This window comes from Narcine bancroftii, chromosome 2 (genome assembly GCF_036971445.1).
Source record: "Narcine bancroftii isolate sNarBan1 chromosome 2, sNarBan1.hap1, whole genome shotgun sequence".
Lineage (NCBI taxonomy): Eukaryota > Metazoa > Chordata > Chondrichthyes > Torpediniformes > Narcinidae > Narcine > Narcine bancroftii.
The window spans coordinates 200,413,410-200,428,335 of record NC_091470.1 but is presented as its reverse complement, the minus strand read 5'-3'; the positions used below and the strand labels follow the sequence as shown (position 1 = coordinate 200,428,335).

The 14,926-nt window shown below is 44.0% G+C and overlaps 1 protein-coding gene across 3 annotated transcripts in view; it reads left to right on the top strand.

Annotated features, from left to right (window-relative positions):
- Positions 1-14,926, top strand: part of acadvl (acyl-CoA dehydrogenase very long chain) — an 82,537-nt gene that overhangs the window by 48,581 nt on the left and 19,030 nt on the right. For all 3 annotated transcript variants that reach the window (XM_069920098.1, XM_069920097.1, XM_069920100.1), the window contains 4 exons: positions 6,370-6,495; positions 9,576-9,774; positions 11,578-11,682; positions 13,713-13,799. In XM_069920098.1, coding sequence (XP_069776199.1) covers positions 6,370-6,495; positions 9,576-9,774; positions 11,578-11,682; positions 13,713-13,799 — 517 coding nt within the window. The remainder of the gene's footprint in view (positions 1-6,369; positions 6,496-9,575; positions 9,775-11,577; positions 11,683-13,712; positions 13,800-14,926) is intronic.

The following is a 14,926-nucleotide window of genomic DNA, read 5'->3' as shown; positions in this document are numbered from 1 at the left end:
CTATTCAAGGACCTGTCCAAATGCTTCTTAAACATAGTGATTGTATCTAATTCCTCAGTGACCTTTCGCAGCAAATTCCAGGTGCCGGCCACTCTCAATATTTAAATAAAACCTGCCCCTCAAATCCCCTTTAACACCCATTCTCTCTTAAATCTATGCCCTCTTGCTTTTGATTATTACCCGCTGCCTTGCAGGTTTTGCCTCTTCAGGCAAAGACTAAGAGAAGGCAACTCTGACTTCAAATCCCCGAGCTCAGCTCACCCAGCCGTCAGTACCTGGAAAGGGCCCCAGCTATGGGCAAATAGCACATGTCAGTCTGGCAGGGGCTGGCAGCTGTGACAGAGCACGGGAAACAGTTTCCATAGCTGTCTGCAGCAGCATACTCGGTGGGCAAAGGATCTGTAAGGACGACGGCCAACGAGCATGGTCTTGAAACAGATGACTGCGGTGCAGACCCGCGTCACTCTGGCTGTCGTGCCTCGCACTCCTCCAGGCTCAGTGGCGTGGGACCCAGAGGGAGATGTTTGTCCTGGGCAAGCACTCGCCTCCAAGACCTTGTTCGTCACACGGTGCCCAAAGCTGAAAAGCTACAAGGCACCGTGTTCATCTTCACTTGCGAAAGGATGGGCCATGGATGGATGGATACCACTTATGATCTTGTATACTGTACGTCAACTGGGTAACCCTGTGCCTCCTTAACTCCAGCCTTTCATTCACCACTCAGAATTGAAGTCTTCCAATTCATGCAACATCCGGGTGAATCTGCTCCACCCCCTGCTCCCCCCTCTATCTCTCTCCTTGCCTCCCTTCCTCCCTATAATGTGCTGACCAGAACTGCATCTGGGACCTCCGAAAACAACAGAGATGCCACTCTTGCTCAAAGCTTCTGCCTCGTTCATACCTCCAACGTTCAGTCTGTTGACGGTGCAATGAACTGCAGACGGCGATGTAACCATACAGCATGCTCAGGAATCCTCAGTAGGGTTGAGAAAGGTGCGGGGAAATGGATGGATACACAAATATGCTGTGGAAACTCAGCAGATTGCACAGCATCCATGGGAAGTGCATTGTAACCAACATTTCAGACCTGGAACTGTCATCCGCATGAGAGTCATGTGGCAGGGAAGAAGACTGGGTTGAGGGGAGACAAAGAGTAAGAAACTACCAGATATGCCAGTGTTTAAGTTGGGACTTGAACTTTAAAAATGTCTCCTCAAAACCAGGGATTGTCCTATATGCCAAGTATAAAATCCAAACCTTAACGGTGAAGTCTCAGCATTCCCCTGCGGGGTCCTTCCTCCCAGTCTGACTGTGCAGGCTTTGAATGGCCTTTTACAGGAGTTGATGGTGGTTTATTTTTTTTTTAAATGCTAATAAAATTAAAACCTTTACAGGGTAATTTGGTATTAAAATACTGTGACAGCATCACTCTGCGGGTCAGCAGTAAGTGCCAGACTTAGGAGAGACTTGTACAGCGAATAGAGCTTAAAACCTAGGTTTTAGGTAGAAATTCAAGGGTCTGTCTTATACCAAGTTTTCTTGTACATTGGCCATGTACAGTTTACTTTGTTCTTATGGGAGGCCGGTTGGCATTCAAGTTAATCAAGTTCAGTTGACAATCTCAGAAGATAAGAGGCAGGATTTGGCCATCTGGCCCTTCGAGGCATTCAGTGAGATTACTGCTCCACTTACCTGCCTGTTCCCCATAGCCCCTGAATTCCCCTTTTCTTCAAAAAAAAATATCTGGGCCTTAAATAGATTCAACATCCCCACAGCTCCCTTGGTCAGAGAATTCCACAGACTCATGAGCTCTGGGATACCAGTTCCTCCTCATCACCATCCTAAATCGACCCCCCGCCCCCCCCCAAATCTTAAGACTATGTCCCCCAGTTCTAGTCTCATTTATCAGTGGAAGCACACTCATGCTTCTATCTTCTCCTTTACCATCTCGTATGTCCTGATAAGATCCCCTTCCCCTCATCTTTCTAAACTCCAATGTGTCGACCCAGGCCCTCCTCAGAGGTTTACCCACTCACATACCACTTTTTTAAAAAAAACTTTATTTATTTCAAAGATCATTAAGAAAAAACAGTGTACAATCCAATAAGAACAATTTTGTATAAGTGTATATATTTTTTTTAATATATATATATATAAAAGAAAACAAAAAAAAACAAACCCCCACCCTCCCACTCCATCAGCCAGCTCTCTTAAGGAGACCCAAGAATATAAACAAAAAAAAAACTAAAAGTATTTAATAAATCAAAGTACATCCAAATGCATATATTCCAAATAAGGTAGCCACTTATTAACAAAAAAATAATTATCATGCAGATTATATGTAAATTTTTCCATTATAATACAAGCTTTCGATTCATTATACTAACGTATTATACTAATCGCTATATTATCTTTCCATGACTAGCTATACATTTTCGTGCCACAGACAACACTAATCGTGCAAATGCAATTTGAAACTTATCCAACCCTAATCCCCTTAAAGGAACCATGCAGCCCATTAGAAAAATAGATGGGTCTAATGGTAACTTAATATTGTATAATTTTTCCAAAACTAACCTAATTTCTTCCCAAAATGGTTGTACTTTAACACAGGACCAAACAGCATGTAAAAAAAGTTCCAATACATAAACTACATCTAAAACAAGAATCTGAATTGCTAAGACCATATTTTTTCAATTTCTCTGGAGTTAAATATAACTGATGTAAAAAATTATAATTAACTATTCCATGTCGTACATTCGTCAGTTTTGTTACATTATCATAACTCATCCGCCCAATGATCTTCCGTAAAAATAAAAGTTAAATAATTTTCCCATTTAAGCTTAGACTTCTCCCAGTCCAGTTTATCCATACTATCTTGTAACACTTAATACATAATTGAAATATAACCCTTTTTTGATATAGAGGAAATCAAAGATTCGAATTTTGTCAATGCAGGTAGAATCATCTCTTTACCATAGATATCTTTTACCAAAGCTCTAAATTGGTAATAAACAAACAGAGAATTTTCAGAGATATCAAGTCGTTCCCTCAATTGATTAAAAGAAAGAAGTTGTCCTTCCTCAAAACAATCCTGCAATATATTTATACCTATAGAATCCCAACTCTTTAAATGATTATTTAACATTGAAAAAGGAATAAGATAATTATTATATAATGAGGTTAAAATTGATAATTTACCCTTTGATCCTAGAACCTTATTTCTTCTAGTCCATACCTTTAACAAATGTTTTAATACCGGCATATTATATTCCCGCAACAAATTCATATTCCATCGAAATATAAATTGATGTACCGCAACTTCAGAAATACAAGCCATCTCCACTTTCGCCCAACTTGGAGGTTGGTCCAAGTCCATCAATCTACTAATAAATTTCAACTGAGCTGCTTCATAATAATTTTGAAAATGAGGTAACTGAAGTCCACCTAATGCACATTTCCATGTAAGTTTATACAATGCTACCTGTGGTAATTTACCTTTCCATAAGGATTCCCTCACAACTTTATTTAAATCCTGAAAAAAACCCTTTAATAGGGAATATGGTATCGATTGAAATAAATATTGGATTTGAGGAAAAATGTTCATCTTAATACAATTTACTCGACCAATTAAAGTTAATGGAAGGTCTTTCCATTTAATTAAATCTGCTTTAATCTTTTTTAATAAAGAAACATAATTTAACTTGTATAATGATTGATAATCAGCATTTACAGTTATTCCTAAATATTTAATTTTATCGTACCATTTCAATTTTATAATATTTTTATACTCTGAATAATCACCCTCTCCAACTGGCAAAATTTAACTCTTATCCCAATTAACTTTATATCCAGATAATTTTCCAAATTGTAATAAACATTCCTGCAAATGTAACAATGACTGTTTTGGTTCTGTCAAGTATATCAAAACATCATCTGCAAATAGATTAATCTTATATTCCTCATCCATAGCTCTCATCCCTCTTATCTTTTCATTCTGTCTTATTGTCTGAGCTAAAAGTTCAATAGCCAATGCAAACAAGGCTGGTGACAATGGACACCCTTGCTGGGTCGAACGTGTCAATTTGAATGGTAAGGAAACTTGATAATTTGTCACCACCCTAGCAATTGGGTTTGTATATAAAGCTTTAACCCAACCAATAAAAAAAAAAAGAGCCAAATTTAAACTTCTCTAACACTTTAAATAAAAAATCCCATTCAACCCTATCAAAGGCTTTTTCCATATCTAGCTCAACCACCTGGGCTGCTTTCGATATACATTGACCAAAGTTATCAATGGAAGAATATTATCTGACGCATTTCTATTCTTAATAAAGCCTATTTGATCAATATGTATCAACTTAGGTAAGTACTTGGCAAGCTGGTTTGCTAACACTTTTGCTATAATTTTATAATCTACATTCAATAAAGAAATAGGTCTATATGAAGACACTTTCAACGGATCTCTACGGATTCCACAGAGAATCTATCATCCCCCGGTGACTTTCCATTTGGCATCTCTTGTATAGCCTCCTTAATCTCAAAATCTGTAAACGGAGATTCCAATTCCATAATATCTTCCTCCCCTAATACCGGTAACATTAATTTAGATAAATAAGATTCAATTGAACCGTTATCCTGTTTCCCCCTCAGAAGTATATAATTTTTGATAAAATGAATAAAACTGGTCATTAATTTCCTGAGGCTTATAGGTAACTATTGAATTCTTTTTAACAGCACTAATAGTGCGTGAAACCTGTTCCATTTTTAATTGCCATGCAAGTACCTTATGTGCTCTCATCCAACTCATAATAATGCTGCTCACATACCATTTTAAGTATTCCCTATGCCATAGCTGCTCTGTGATTAGTAAGGGATTGCTTAAGGTGGATGTGGGTGGAAAGAAAAAGTTTGAAAACCATTGTTTTAATTGACTCATTATGTGCACTGTTTCATAACTCCAAAGGAAATGGGCCAATGACGATTTTTCTCATGCAAAATATTTCAGTAACTATCGGGTCTGGAGCAGTGATTCTCAACTTTCCCTTCCCACTCACATATCACCTTACTAATCACAGAGCACATGGCATAGGGATTACATAAAATGGTATGTGAGTGGAAAGAAAAAGGTTGAGAACAACTGCACTAATCACATCTCCGTCTTTGAGGTAGCTGCGCGGCCACTAACCCAGAGCACTAACCACTATACGACCATGTGTGCAGACTGTCCCTGTAGGTAAATATACTCATGAAACCAATGAGGTGGATGTGGGGTTTTTTTTAAACACAGGTTTTAGTCAGGGAAGAATCACCATCCGTCAATAATTCTTTTGGGATGAGGCAATCCTGTTACCAAGTAAAGATGTAGCAGAGTTTTAGATCTTTTAGTCATTTTTAATAATGATACAAATGCTCATAAAAATGTAAAATTCATAGAGGCTTTCCGGAAAAATGGTTTTATCTCAGATGCTTAAAAAAAATGGATATGCTGTCAAGAAAGGAATAGTTTAGAAGGTGCAAGAACTAGAGAGCACTGGTCCCAGAAATCCCAGAGGAAGTTCAAATATATTGTCAGAGCACAGACATGTCATTACATACAACCCTGGGATTCTTTTTCCTGTAAGTCAAACAGAATTTCTACTTATCAGTGGTGCAAAACATTGTATCAAGAAAATATACATAGACAAAAGAGAGAAATGTAAACAAACTTCAATACAGAAAAAAATAAATATTTAGTAATAAGTAATGTTCAAAGGAAGAGTCCTTAAATGGTCTCTGATTGAATTTGTTGTTGAGGAGTCTGATGATGGAGGGGTAGCAACTGTTCCTGAACCTGGTGGTAAGAGCCTGTGGCACCTAGACCTCTTTCCTGAGGGTAGCAGCGAGAGCAGAGCGTGTGCTGAGTGGTGTGGATCCTGGATGACTGCTGCTGCTGTCCGACGGCAGCATTCCCTGTAGATGTTCTCGATGGTGGGGAGGGTTTTGCCTGGGCTGCATCCACTATCGTCCACAGGGGTATTGGTGTCCCCATAGCAGACCGTGATGCAGCCGGTCAGCACACTTTCCATGACACATCTGTCGAAGTTTGCTAAGGTTTCTGATGTCGTACCAAACCTCCACAAACTCCTGAGGAAATAGAGGTGCTGACATGCTTTCTCCTGAGGAAATAGAGGTGCTGACATGCTTTCTTCACGATGACATTAGTTTTTTTGGGTCCAGAAAACGTCCTCCGAGATCATGACCCAGGATTTTAAATTTGCTCTGAGCTTCAGTCCATAGTCAAGGCAGCATGTCCCTTAACCATCATCCGCAGCTATTTAAGAGGGGCAGCTCTTGTCTGATTGTAACCACGTCTGTGTATCTTGGCAGTAACGGTGGGCTGGCCGATATCTTCACTGTCTTTGCGAAGGTGCCGATGGAGGACGAAAGGACTGGTGAAGTTAAGGAGAAAGTCACCTCATTTATTGTGGAGAGAAGTTTTGGTGGGGTGACCAGGTGAGTCATGTGCATGTTAAATCTGTACTATAACAAATGTCCTGACAATGCATAGAACCATTTCAGCACAGAAAAAGGCCACCTTGGCCCTCTATTCTGTGCAGAATTATTTTTTTCCTAGTCCCAGTGACCTGCACCCAGCCCATAGCCCTTTCATACCTCTCCCATCCATGTACCTGTCCAAGTTCTTCTTCTATGTTAAAATTGAGCTTGTATGCACCAATTCAGCTAGAAGCTCATCCCACACTCCCACCACTCTTTGTGTGAAGAAGTTCCCCCTAAACCTTTCCCTTTTCACTCTTAACCCTGCCCTCTGGTTTGTATCTCACCAAACCCGCAGTGGAAAAAGCCGATCTATATTTACTTTGTCTTTAACCCCTCATAATTTTAAATACCTCTCAAATCTCCCTTCATTCTTCTATGTTCTAGGGAATAAAGTCCTAACCTGTTTAACCTTTCTCTGTAACTCAGTTCCTGAAGTCCAGCAACTTCCTAGTAAATCTTCTCTGCACTCTTTCCATCTTACTGATATCTTTCCTGTAGTTCGGTGACCAAAACTGCACACAATCCTCCAAATTTGGCTTCACACAACTTATACAACTTTAACATTACATCCCAGCTCCTATACGCAATGCTTTGATTTATGGCCAATGCGCCAAAAGCTCTCTTTACAATCCTATCCACCTGTGACGCCACTTTCAGGGAATTATGCATCTGGATTCCCAGATCCCTCTGTTCTACTGCACTCCTCAGTGCCCGACCGTTTACCGTGTACGTCCTTTCTTAGTTTGTCCTTCCAGAATCCAGCACTTCACACTCGTCTGCTTTTACGGTCACATCCTTCCCCTCTGAATCACTTTCTAAGCTCTTTGAGTGGGGGAGGAGGGGTGGGGAGACCCTCCACCAACTCCGCCCAGCATCCTCTTTTGCCTTGGTGCACTGCTGGAGGTTAGATGCCTTTACTCATGTTCACAGTGCATCTTGAATACAGTGCTTTCTGACCCTGAAGGACAGCTGCAGCTTCAGCACACCCACAGCTGTGCAGCACGGTTAGCCCAGCACTATTATAGCGCCAGTGATCGGGGTTCAAATCCGACATTGTCTGTGAGAGTTTGTACATTCTCCCCATGTCTGCGTGGGTTCCTCCTGGTGCTCTGGTTTCCTGTATCCCTACAAAAACTAACGGGGGTTGTAGATTAATTGGTGTATTTGGGTGGTATGGACTCCTGGGCCTGTCACCACCATCATCCTTCAGGTGCCTTGCCGTTCAGCGTGGGCGATCATGTCTCTCCATCCGTCAAGATCTCTGGCCCTCCGAACTGTAGTTGTTGCCTCCCCTGTTCTCCATCGGTGAAGGCTCCCTCTTTGAGCTGAGACCGTAGTTGACGTTGAATTCATGATTATACAAGGGAAAATATACTGAAGTGCTTTCCTGTTGCCTTCTTGAGTTACAATGTCCGTACTGGAAGGTTAACCTTAACCATTGATCAGCAGATTCATCTGCCCAGCGTTTTTAGTTTGACAACCATAATTTCCAATCTGTAGAATCTGCTTGTAAAAACCATCTGCAATCCATGGCTTCACGTGACCCTGATTGGGAGGCTAAACAGGTACTGCATCTTGCCCAAGGGTGACCTGTAGGCTATTGGACGGAAGGAGCGCCTTACACCTCCTTTTGGTGAGCCATTGCGCAACAGGGATACCTGATACCATAATATATGTCTCAACTTAAAATCTGTGACCACTTTCTCTATTTAACAAATAACAGAGGCTGGATGCAGTTTTTATCATTAGTGGCAGTAGATGGCGATCTTGCTTCACTCAAAGACTGAAAAGTGTTTTCATTACTATAAATTAAGTTTTAAAACAACCATCAGCACATGTTATGTGTAGCAGAAAGCTTGAGGAAGTATTGTTTGTGATTGATTTTTTTTCCTCTTGTGAATAGAAGTACTCCCAACTTGCGATCTATGCAACTTACCTCCATTTGCACATACAACTGAATATTTTAAAAAATATTTAAGAAAAAATATAAAATTGATGTGGTTTATGTTGTATTTGACAAACTATAACAGGGATACAGGGGATGTAAGAGCCAAAATGATGTACTTACTTTGTTAGTCAGTGTCCCAGGACCTGTAGGCTAGGCGCAGCCATCTTGATTCCTCTGTGCATGCTTGAGTCTTTAGTTAGCGCATGCACAGTGGGTTTGCATGCTGGAGTTCGGTTGGCGCATGCACGAGAGTTAAGGGTGCAAATTCAATATCAGGGCGCTTAACTCTCAGTAATGCACCAACCAAGTTCCCAACATGCAAACCCACCATGCATGTATCAACTGACGACTTGCGCATGTGCGCAGGAATCAAAGCTGGCCACACCCAGCTTACAGACCCTGGGACATCGACTAACAAAGTAAGTACGTGCTTTTTTGCTCTTACATGCCCTGTATCCCTGTTATAGTTTGTCAAATACAGCATTTGATTAAAAAGTTTGCTTTAAGACTTTGGTACTCCACAGGTGTGGGCAAAATTCCGAAGTCCGTCCATTTTGAAATGCAACCAATTCTTCGGTCTCAATTATGGTTGTACGTTGGGGAGTACATGTATAACTTAAATGCCATATGAATGCAGTGCTTCGTGTAATAGATTTGTGCACATTATGTTTTGATGAATTTACTGAGACAGTTAATATCTGCATCTATGATCGACTTGCCCCTCACACCCAACTTGCTGTGGAGAAACATTCTCTTCCTCCCCCCCCCCCCCACCACCCTTTCCACTGGGTTCTTCTGCTGAACCCCCACCAGCCCCAGGCCCTCACCTTCCTGCTCCAGGACCAGTTATCCCTTTTTCCCTCCCCATCTGAATCCTCCCTGATCCCCAATGCCTCAACTAAACCACCCCCCCCCACCCAGTGAAACTGCTCTGAGGGATCAGCCCCAGTTTCCCCCACCTCGCCCCGGTGCAAAGCATAACGGACAGCTGGGTGCAGGAGCTGTACTTGTCCTGACATGCTGATGCGTTCTCTGCTTCTGCCGGCTCTCTCTGCTGGTCACTCGTGTCCCTTTGCTCTCGTTTCAGTGGCCCACCGGAGAAGAAGATGGGGATCAAAGCATCCAACACAGCCGAGGTCCACTTCGACAATGTGAAGGTGCCAGTGGAGAATGTCCTGGGCGAGGTTGGCGGAGGGTTCAAGGTGGCCATGAACATCTTAAACAACGGCCGATTCGGCATGGCAGCCGCCCTCTCAGGAACGATGAAGGGCCTCATTGATCGTGCTGTGAGTGTTCTGGGCCCTGTTCCCCCAGTGAAGATGGCCAAGGACAAGAGCCAATGGACCATTAGTCATATTCAATGTTCTTTCTTTCCTTGACCGTTTTTTTTTTTTTTTTTTTCTTTTTTGGCAGGGAGGGCCAGTTTAACACTGTAGGGCTGCTTTCCTGAGTGGGGATGTCTAGGACATGAGTGGGGTTGGTGTGGGGGATATAGGGGTGAAGTGAGCAGAGGGTTGTGGATGTTTGAGATGGGCAGTGTGGCCACACCCAGCTTGTGGATGAGGTGGACCTGAATCACAGGAATGGAGGAGGTTACAGATAAGGAGGGTGTACGAGCCAGAGGATGTTACAGATATGGGAAGGGGTGTGGGAACCGGAGCTGGTTATGAATAGGGAGATGTAAGGGCTGGAGGGGGTTACAGAAATGGGGAGGGGTGTGAGGACTAGAGGGGGTTACTCATAGGGTGTAGGGGCCAGAAGGGTTTGCAGAGATGGGGAGGGGTGTAGGGACCAGAGGTGGTTACAGATCGAGAAGTGGTGGTGGGGGGGCTGCTGGGGTGAGAAGGGATTTACACAGATGGGGAAGGTAGATCTTGCAGGAATGCAGCAAAGTCAAGGCCACTGCCTCCTCAGGTGACTGGAGATAATGTCATGACCACTGTTCCAGAGAAGGTGATGTCCTGGGACCAGAATTTAGCACTTGTCTAACACTTCACTGGAGATATTGTGTAGACAGACAATCTATCAGATGACAAATCAAGCAACTGTGGTACATCTCTTCAAATAATCCGATGGAGCAGGGGATGATCAGATGTTGGCTCAGGCATTGAGTCAGAATCATTCAACAGGAAACTTCTGACCATTGAGCATTCATTAACACTAATTTTGCACAAATCCCTTCTATTCCCATCAAGAATTAATTTATTGTCCTGTAATAAAACAATGTCATTTTACAAGAAATTGCTTTAGTCTGCTGTAATGCAGACAGATTTGCAATCGGCAGAAATTTCCTGTAGTGCATTTTTCAGCCAGAGAGAGAAGCAAAAGAGAGTCTCCCCCTCGCTGGACCACAGCCGTGGTCACCGTCCCTCTATACTTCTCCGACGAGGGTGGTCACCCCATTTTTTGGTGCTCTGCACCAGTCCTCCGCTTCCCTGGAGCCTGCAACCCCTCGAGGCTACTGCCATCTTGCCCTCGCGGGATTTTAAATAAGACGACTGTCTGCTCCTTTAACAGGATGTTCAAAGCCTGTGGGGAACTGACAGCAGTTGACTGGGCGGTTGGACTCCACAGGAGCACTGTATCTTCACTCCTTGCTCTCCTTGGGTCTACACCAACAGCACTGCCATTCAACTCCCCCAGGTCCTACCACTCACACCAGAAGCAAATTTAGACATGCAGCACAGTAACAGGCCCTTCCAAGCCACGAGCCTGTGCCGCCCAAATAGAATTAACCTGCAACCCCCCCCGTACACTTTTGGAGTGTGGGAGAAAACCCACAAAGATTATCAGAGAATACACAAACTCCTTACAAACAGTGGTGGATTCGAACCTGGGTCACTGGTGCTGTTATAGCATTGCGCTCGGTGGACAATGAACCTCTTAGCGAGCACGAGGGGTTTGGGGTGATGACCGAACAGAAGCTAGGCCCCATTAGGATGTGGGAGCACTGGAATATGAGGTTTACAGGAACGGTGTTAATCACCACTCGTGGATCGTCCAAGGGATTGATTGGTGGCCTTGGTTCTGGACAGAACCCTTTGTTCAGCCTGTGCTGGGTGACTGCTTTAACCATTTCTCCCTGTCAGGTTGACCATGCTGCTAACCGCACCCAGTTTGGGAACAAGATTTACAACTTTGGTGCCATCCAGGAGAAGATTGCTCGCATGGCCATGCTGCAGTACGTGTCTGAGGTGAGAGGTTTGGGCAGCTAGGCGCAGTGCCTCTCCGTTCTTCCCGTCGCACAGTCCGCAGGAGGACTCCTGGAGCCTCTCAACGAGACCTGGTTGGGGTTCCAGCCTTGTTGAGATCCAGCACAGTAACGGGCCTTCTGGCCCATGAGACCACACCTCCTATAAACACCCATGTGACCAATGAACCTTCCAACCCCATCCGCCTTTGGAACGTAGTAGGAAACCTGTGCAGTCACGGAGAAAACGTGCAAACTCTGCAGACAATGAAGGGTTGGCGCTGTAATAGCCTTGTGTTAGCCGTCTTCAAGGCTCATCACTGACAGCAAAGTATAACAAAAGGAAATGGTAGCAAAATGACAGTGCCTCAAAGCGTCGAAATGCAGAGTTAGGCTAGCAGAGTGCCAATATGTGAGACATCAATACGTGCTGTAGAACCTCTTCTGCCAATGGTGCTTCGGCTGGTGGTTCAGTTGTCAGGCACTCCCGCAACCCAAACTCCTCCATCCCCTCCCTCATGCAGCCCCCCCTCCTCTGATCTCTTGGCTCCCGCAGGGCAGGTAACTTCAGTGAGATGTTAACCTGCACCACTACCTCAGGTCTAGGGCAGGTTCCATCCCCACAAGGTCTTGACACATTGAGCCATGGTGGGCAGGAGACAGCTTTGTCTGTGAACACTAATGGAAGCCACATCATCTCACTGATGATCATTCAGGATGTGCACTTAGCCCACTGCTCTACTCACTTTACACCATAACTGTGTGGCCAGGCACAATTCAAATGCCATCTACAAATTTGCCAATGACGCCACGGTCGTTGGCAGAATCACAGGCGGCCATGAGGAAGTGTACAGGAGATTTCAGATTTATTGTCTCGAGTACATACATGACGAGATTTTTTTCACCTGCGGGAAAGGCACTTATTGGTAGTACAAAAAAAAAAGCTACACAGCAAATACATGTGGAAAAAAACTGCAAACATAACCAATATAAACAAACTGACTGTGAAAAACAGAGAGAATAAGAAGAAAATCAATAAAGTGCACCAAGTAAGAGTCCTTAAATGAGTCCCTAATTGAGTTTGTTGTTGAGGAGTCTGATGGTGGAGGGGGAGCAGTTGTTCCTGAACCTGGTGGTGTGAGTCTTGTGGCCCCTACACCTCTTTCCTGATGGCAGCAGCAAGAACAGAGCGTGTGTTGGGTGGTGTGAATCCTTGATGATCACTGCTGCTCTCCAACAACAGCGTTCTCCTGTAGATGCTCTCGATTGTGGGGACAGTTTTGCCTGTGCTGTCCTGAGCTGTGTCCACTACCTTTTGCAGGGCTTCCGTCAGGAGGGAGATAGATCAGTCAGTTGAGTGGTGGCATAACAACCTTGTACTCAACATTAGCAAAACTAAGGAGCTGATTGTGGACTTCAGGAAGGGGAAATCAGGAGAACGTAAACCTGTCCTCATCAAGGGGTCAATAACTTTAAATTCCTGGCTGTCAGCATTGAAGACAGCTCGCTGGCAGCTATGCTTTTTGAGGAGATTTGGTATGTCACTGAAGACACTCGAAAATTTCTGCATGCGTCACCATCTAGTATGGAGGTGCCCATACACAGGACAGGAAAACACTACAGAGAGTTGTGAACTCGGCCAGCGGCTTAACGGGCACCAGTCTTCACTCCATCGAAGACATCTACAAGATGCAGTGTCTTAAAAAAGCAGCCTCTATCCTCAAGGACCCAGGCCATGCCCTCTTCACTCTACCACCATCGGGAAATACAGGAGCCTAAAGACGAGCTCTCAGCGGCACAAGGACAGGAGATTGAATACAAACACACAATGGTACCAGCTTCTTTCCCTCTACCATCAGATTTCTGAATAGACAATGAACCACAGACACTACCTCACTTTCTTTCTTTTGCATTCATTTATTTAACATTTCAATTTATAGCAATATTTGCACTGTAATCCTGTCGCAAAACAATGAATTTTATAACATGTACATGACAATAAAATCTGATAATGTTGAAACTCCTTCTCCACAGTCCATGGCCTACATGATCAGTGCAAACATGGATTCCGGAGCCACAGAATTCCAGATAGAAGCAGCCATCAGCAAGATCTTTGCTTCCGTGAGTCGTTTCTTTTGTTTGCTGCTTTGCCGCTTATTTTCTGTTGCATATTCTGCAGTTTATAACACCGGGCTCTCTCCAGGGGCAATACCTTAGCTTGGGTATCACCCCGGAGCTTGTTGCTTCATAGCCCTGCAGTGGCTTTGTGGCCCTGCAGGCCAGGCAGCATGGCTGGAGAGGAACAATGTGTCCGGTCACAGTCTCAGGGCACAGAGACTGAGACAAGAAGACGTTTTCCCTGTAGAGCAGCCATTCTCAACAGGGGCCTTGACTTTTTTAAGTGGGGGGGGGGGGGCACAGACTGAAATCGTTAAATATTTTTATGTAGTCGGTAGGAGAGAAGAATGGATTGTTTCACAGGGAAGAGGGGGCCATAAACTTTGAGCAGAGGAAATGTTGAGAATAGCAGGTGTAGTTAACAACCATAGGGCAGGGGAGACCACCTTACTTGAATTTTCTTCAGCAGAAATAGATTTTTAATACAAAAGGCACCCAGAGTTGTTGGGAAGGAGCAAAAATTATGTTTGGATATAATAGTTCAGATGCGATAGAGAGAGAAAAAAAACACTGGTCGGGCCTGACCTGGAGTATTCTGCACACTTGATCTTAGTCAAAAGGCAAAAGAATGATACCTAGAGCATTCTGTGGAGTTCTGGCACTGTCCTATACGAAGGATGTGGCTGGGGAGGGTGAAGAAATTCACCGGGACGTTGCCTGGATTGGAGGAAAGGTGATCAGGCAGGCTAGGCTTCTCCTTGGAGCAGAAGAGGCTGAGGAGTGACCTGATGGTGGTATACACATCAGGAGAGACACAACTAGGTCGTTTAATGCGCAAAGGTGCTGGAGAAACTCAGCAGGTCATGCAACATTCTTTATGTAGCAAAGAGACATAATGTTTCGAGCCTGAGCCCTTCGTCAAGGGGAACAGGGTGGAGCACAGGCAAGAGGTCACGGGTATGGTTGGAAGGGCAAGAGAAAAATCCTGGTAAGTGATGGGGTAGATCTTTGAATGAAGGGGATGGGGAGCTGGGGCAAAGAGGTATAGGGAAAGAGAATCGGGGGAGGCTAACGGAAACCGGAGAAGCCAATATTCATGCCATCTGGGTGGAGAGTGCCCAGACGGAATA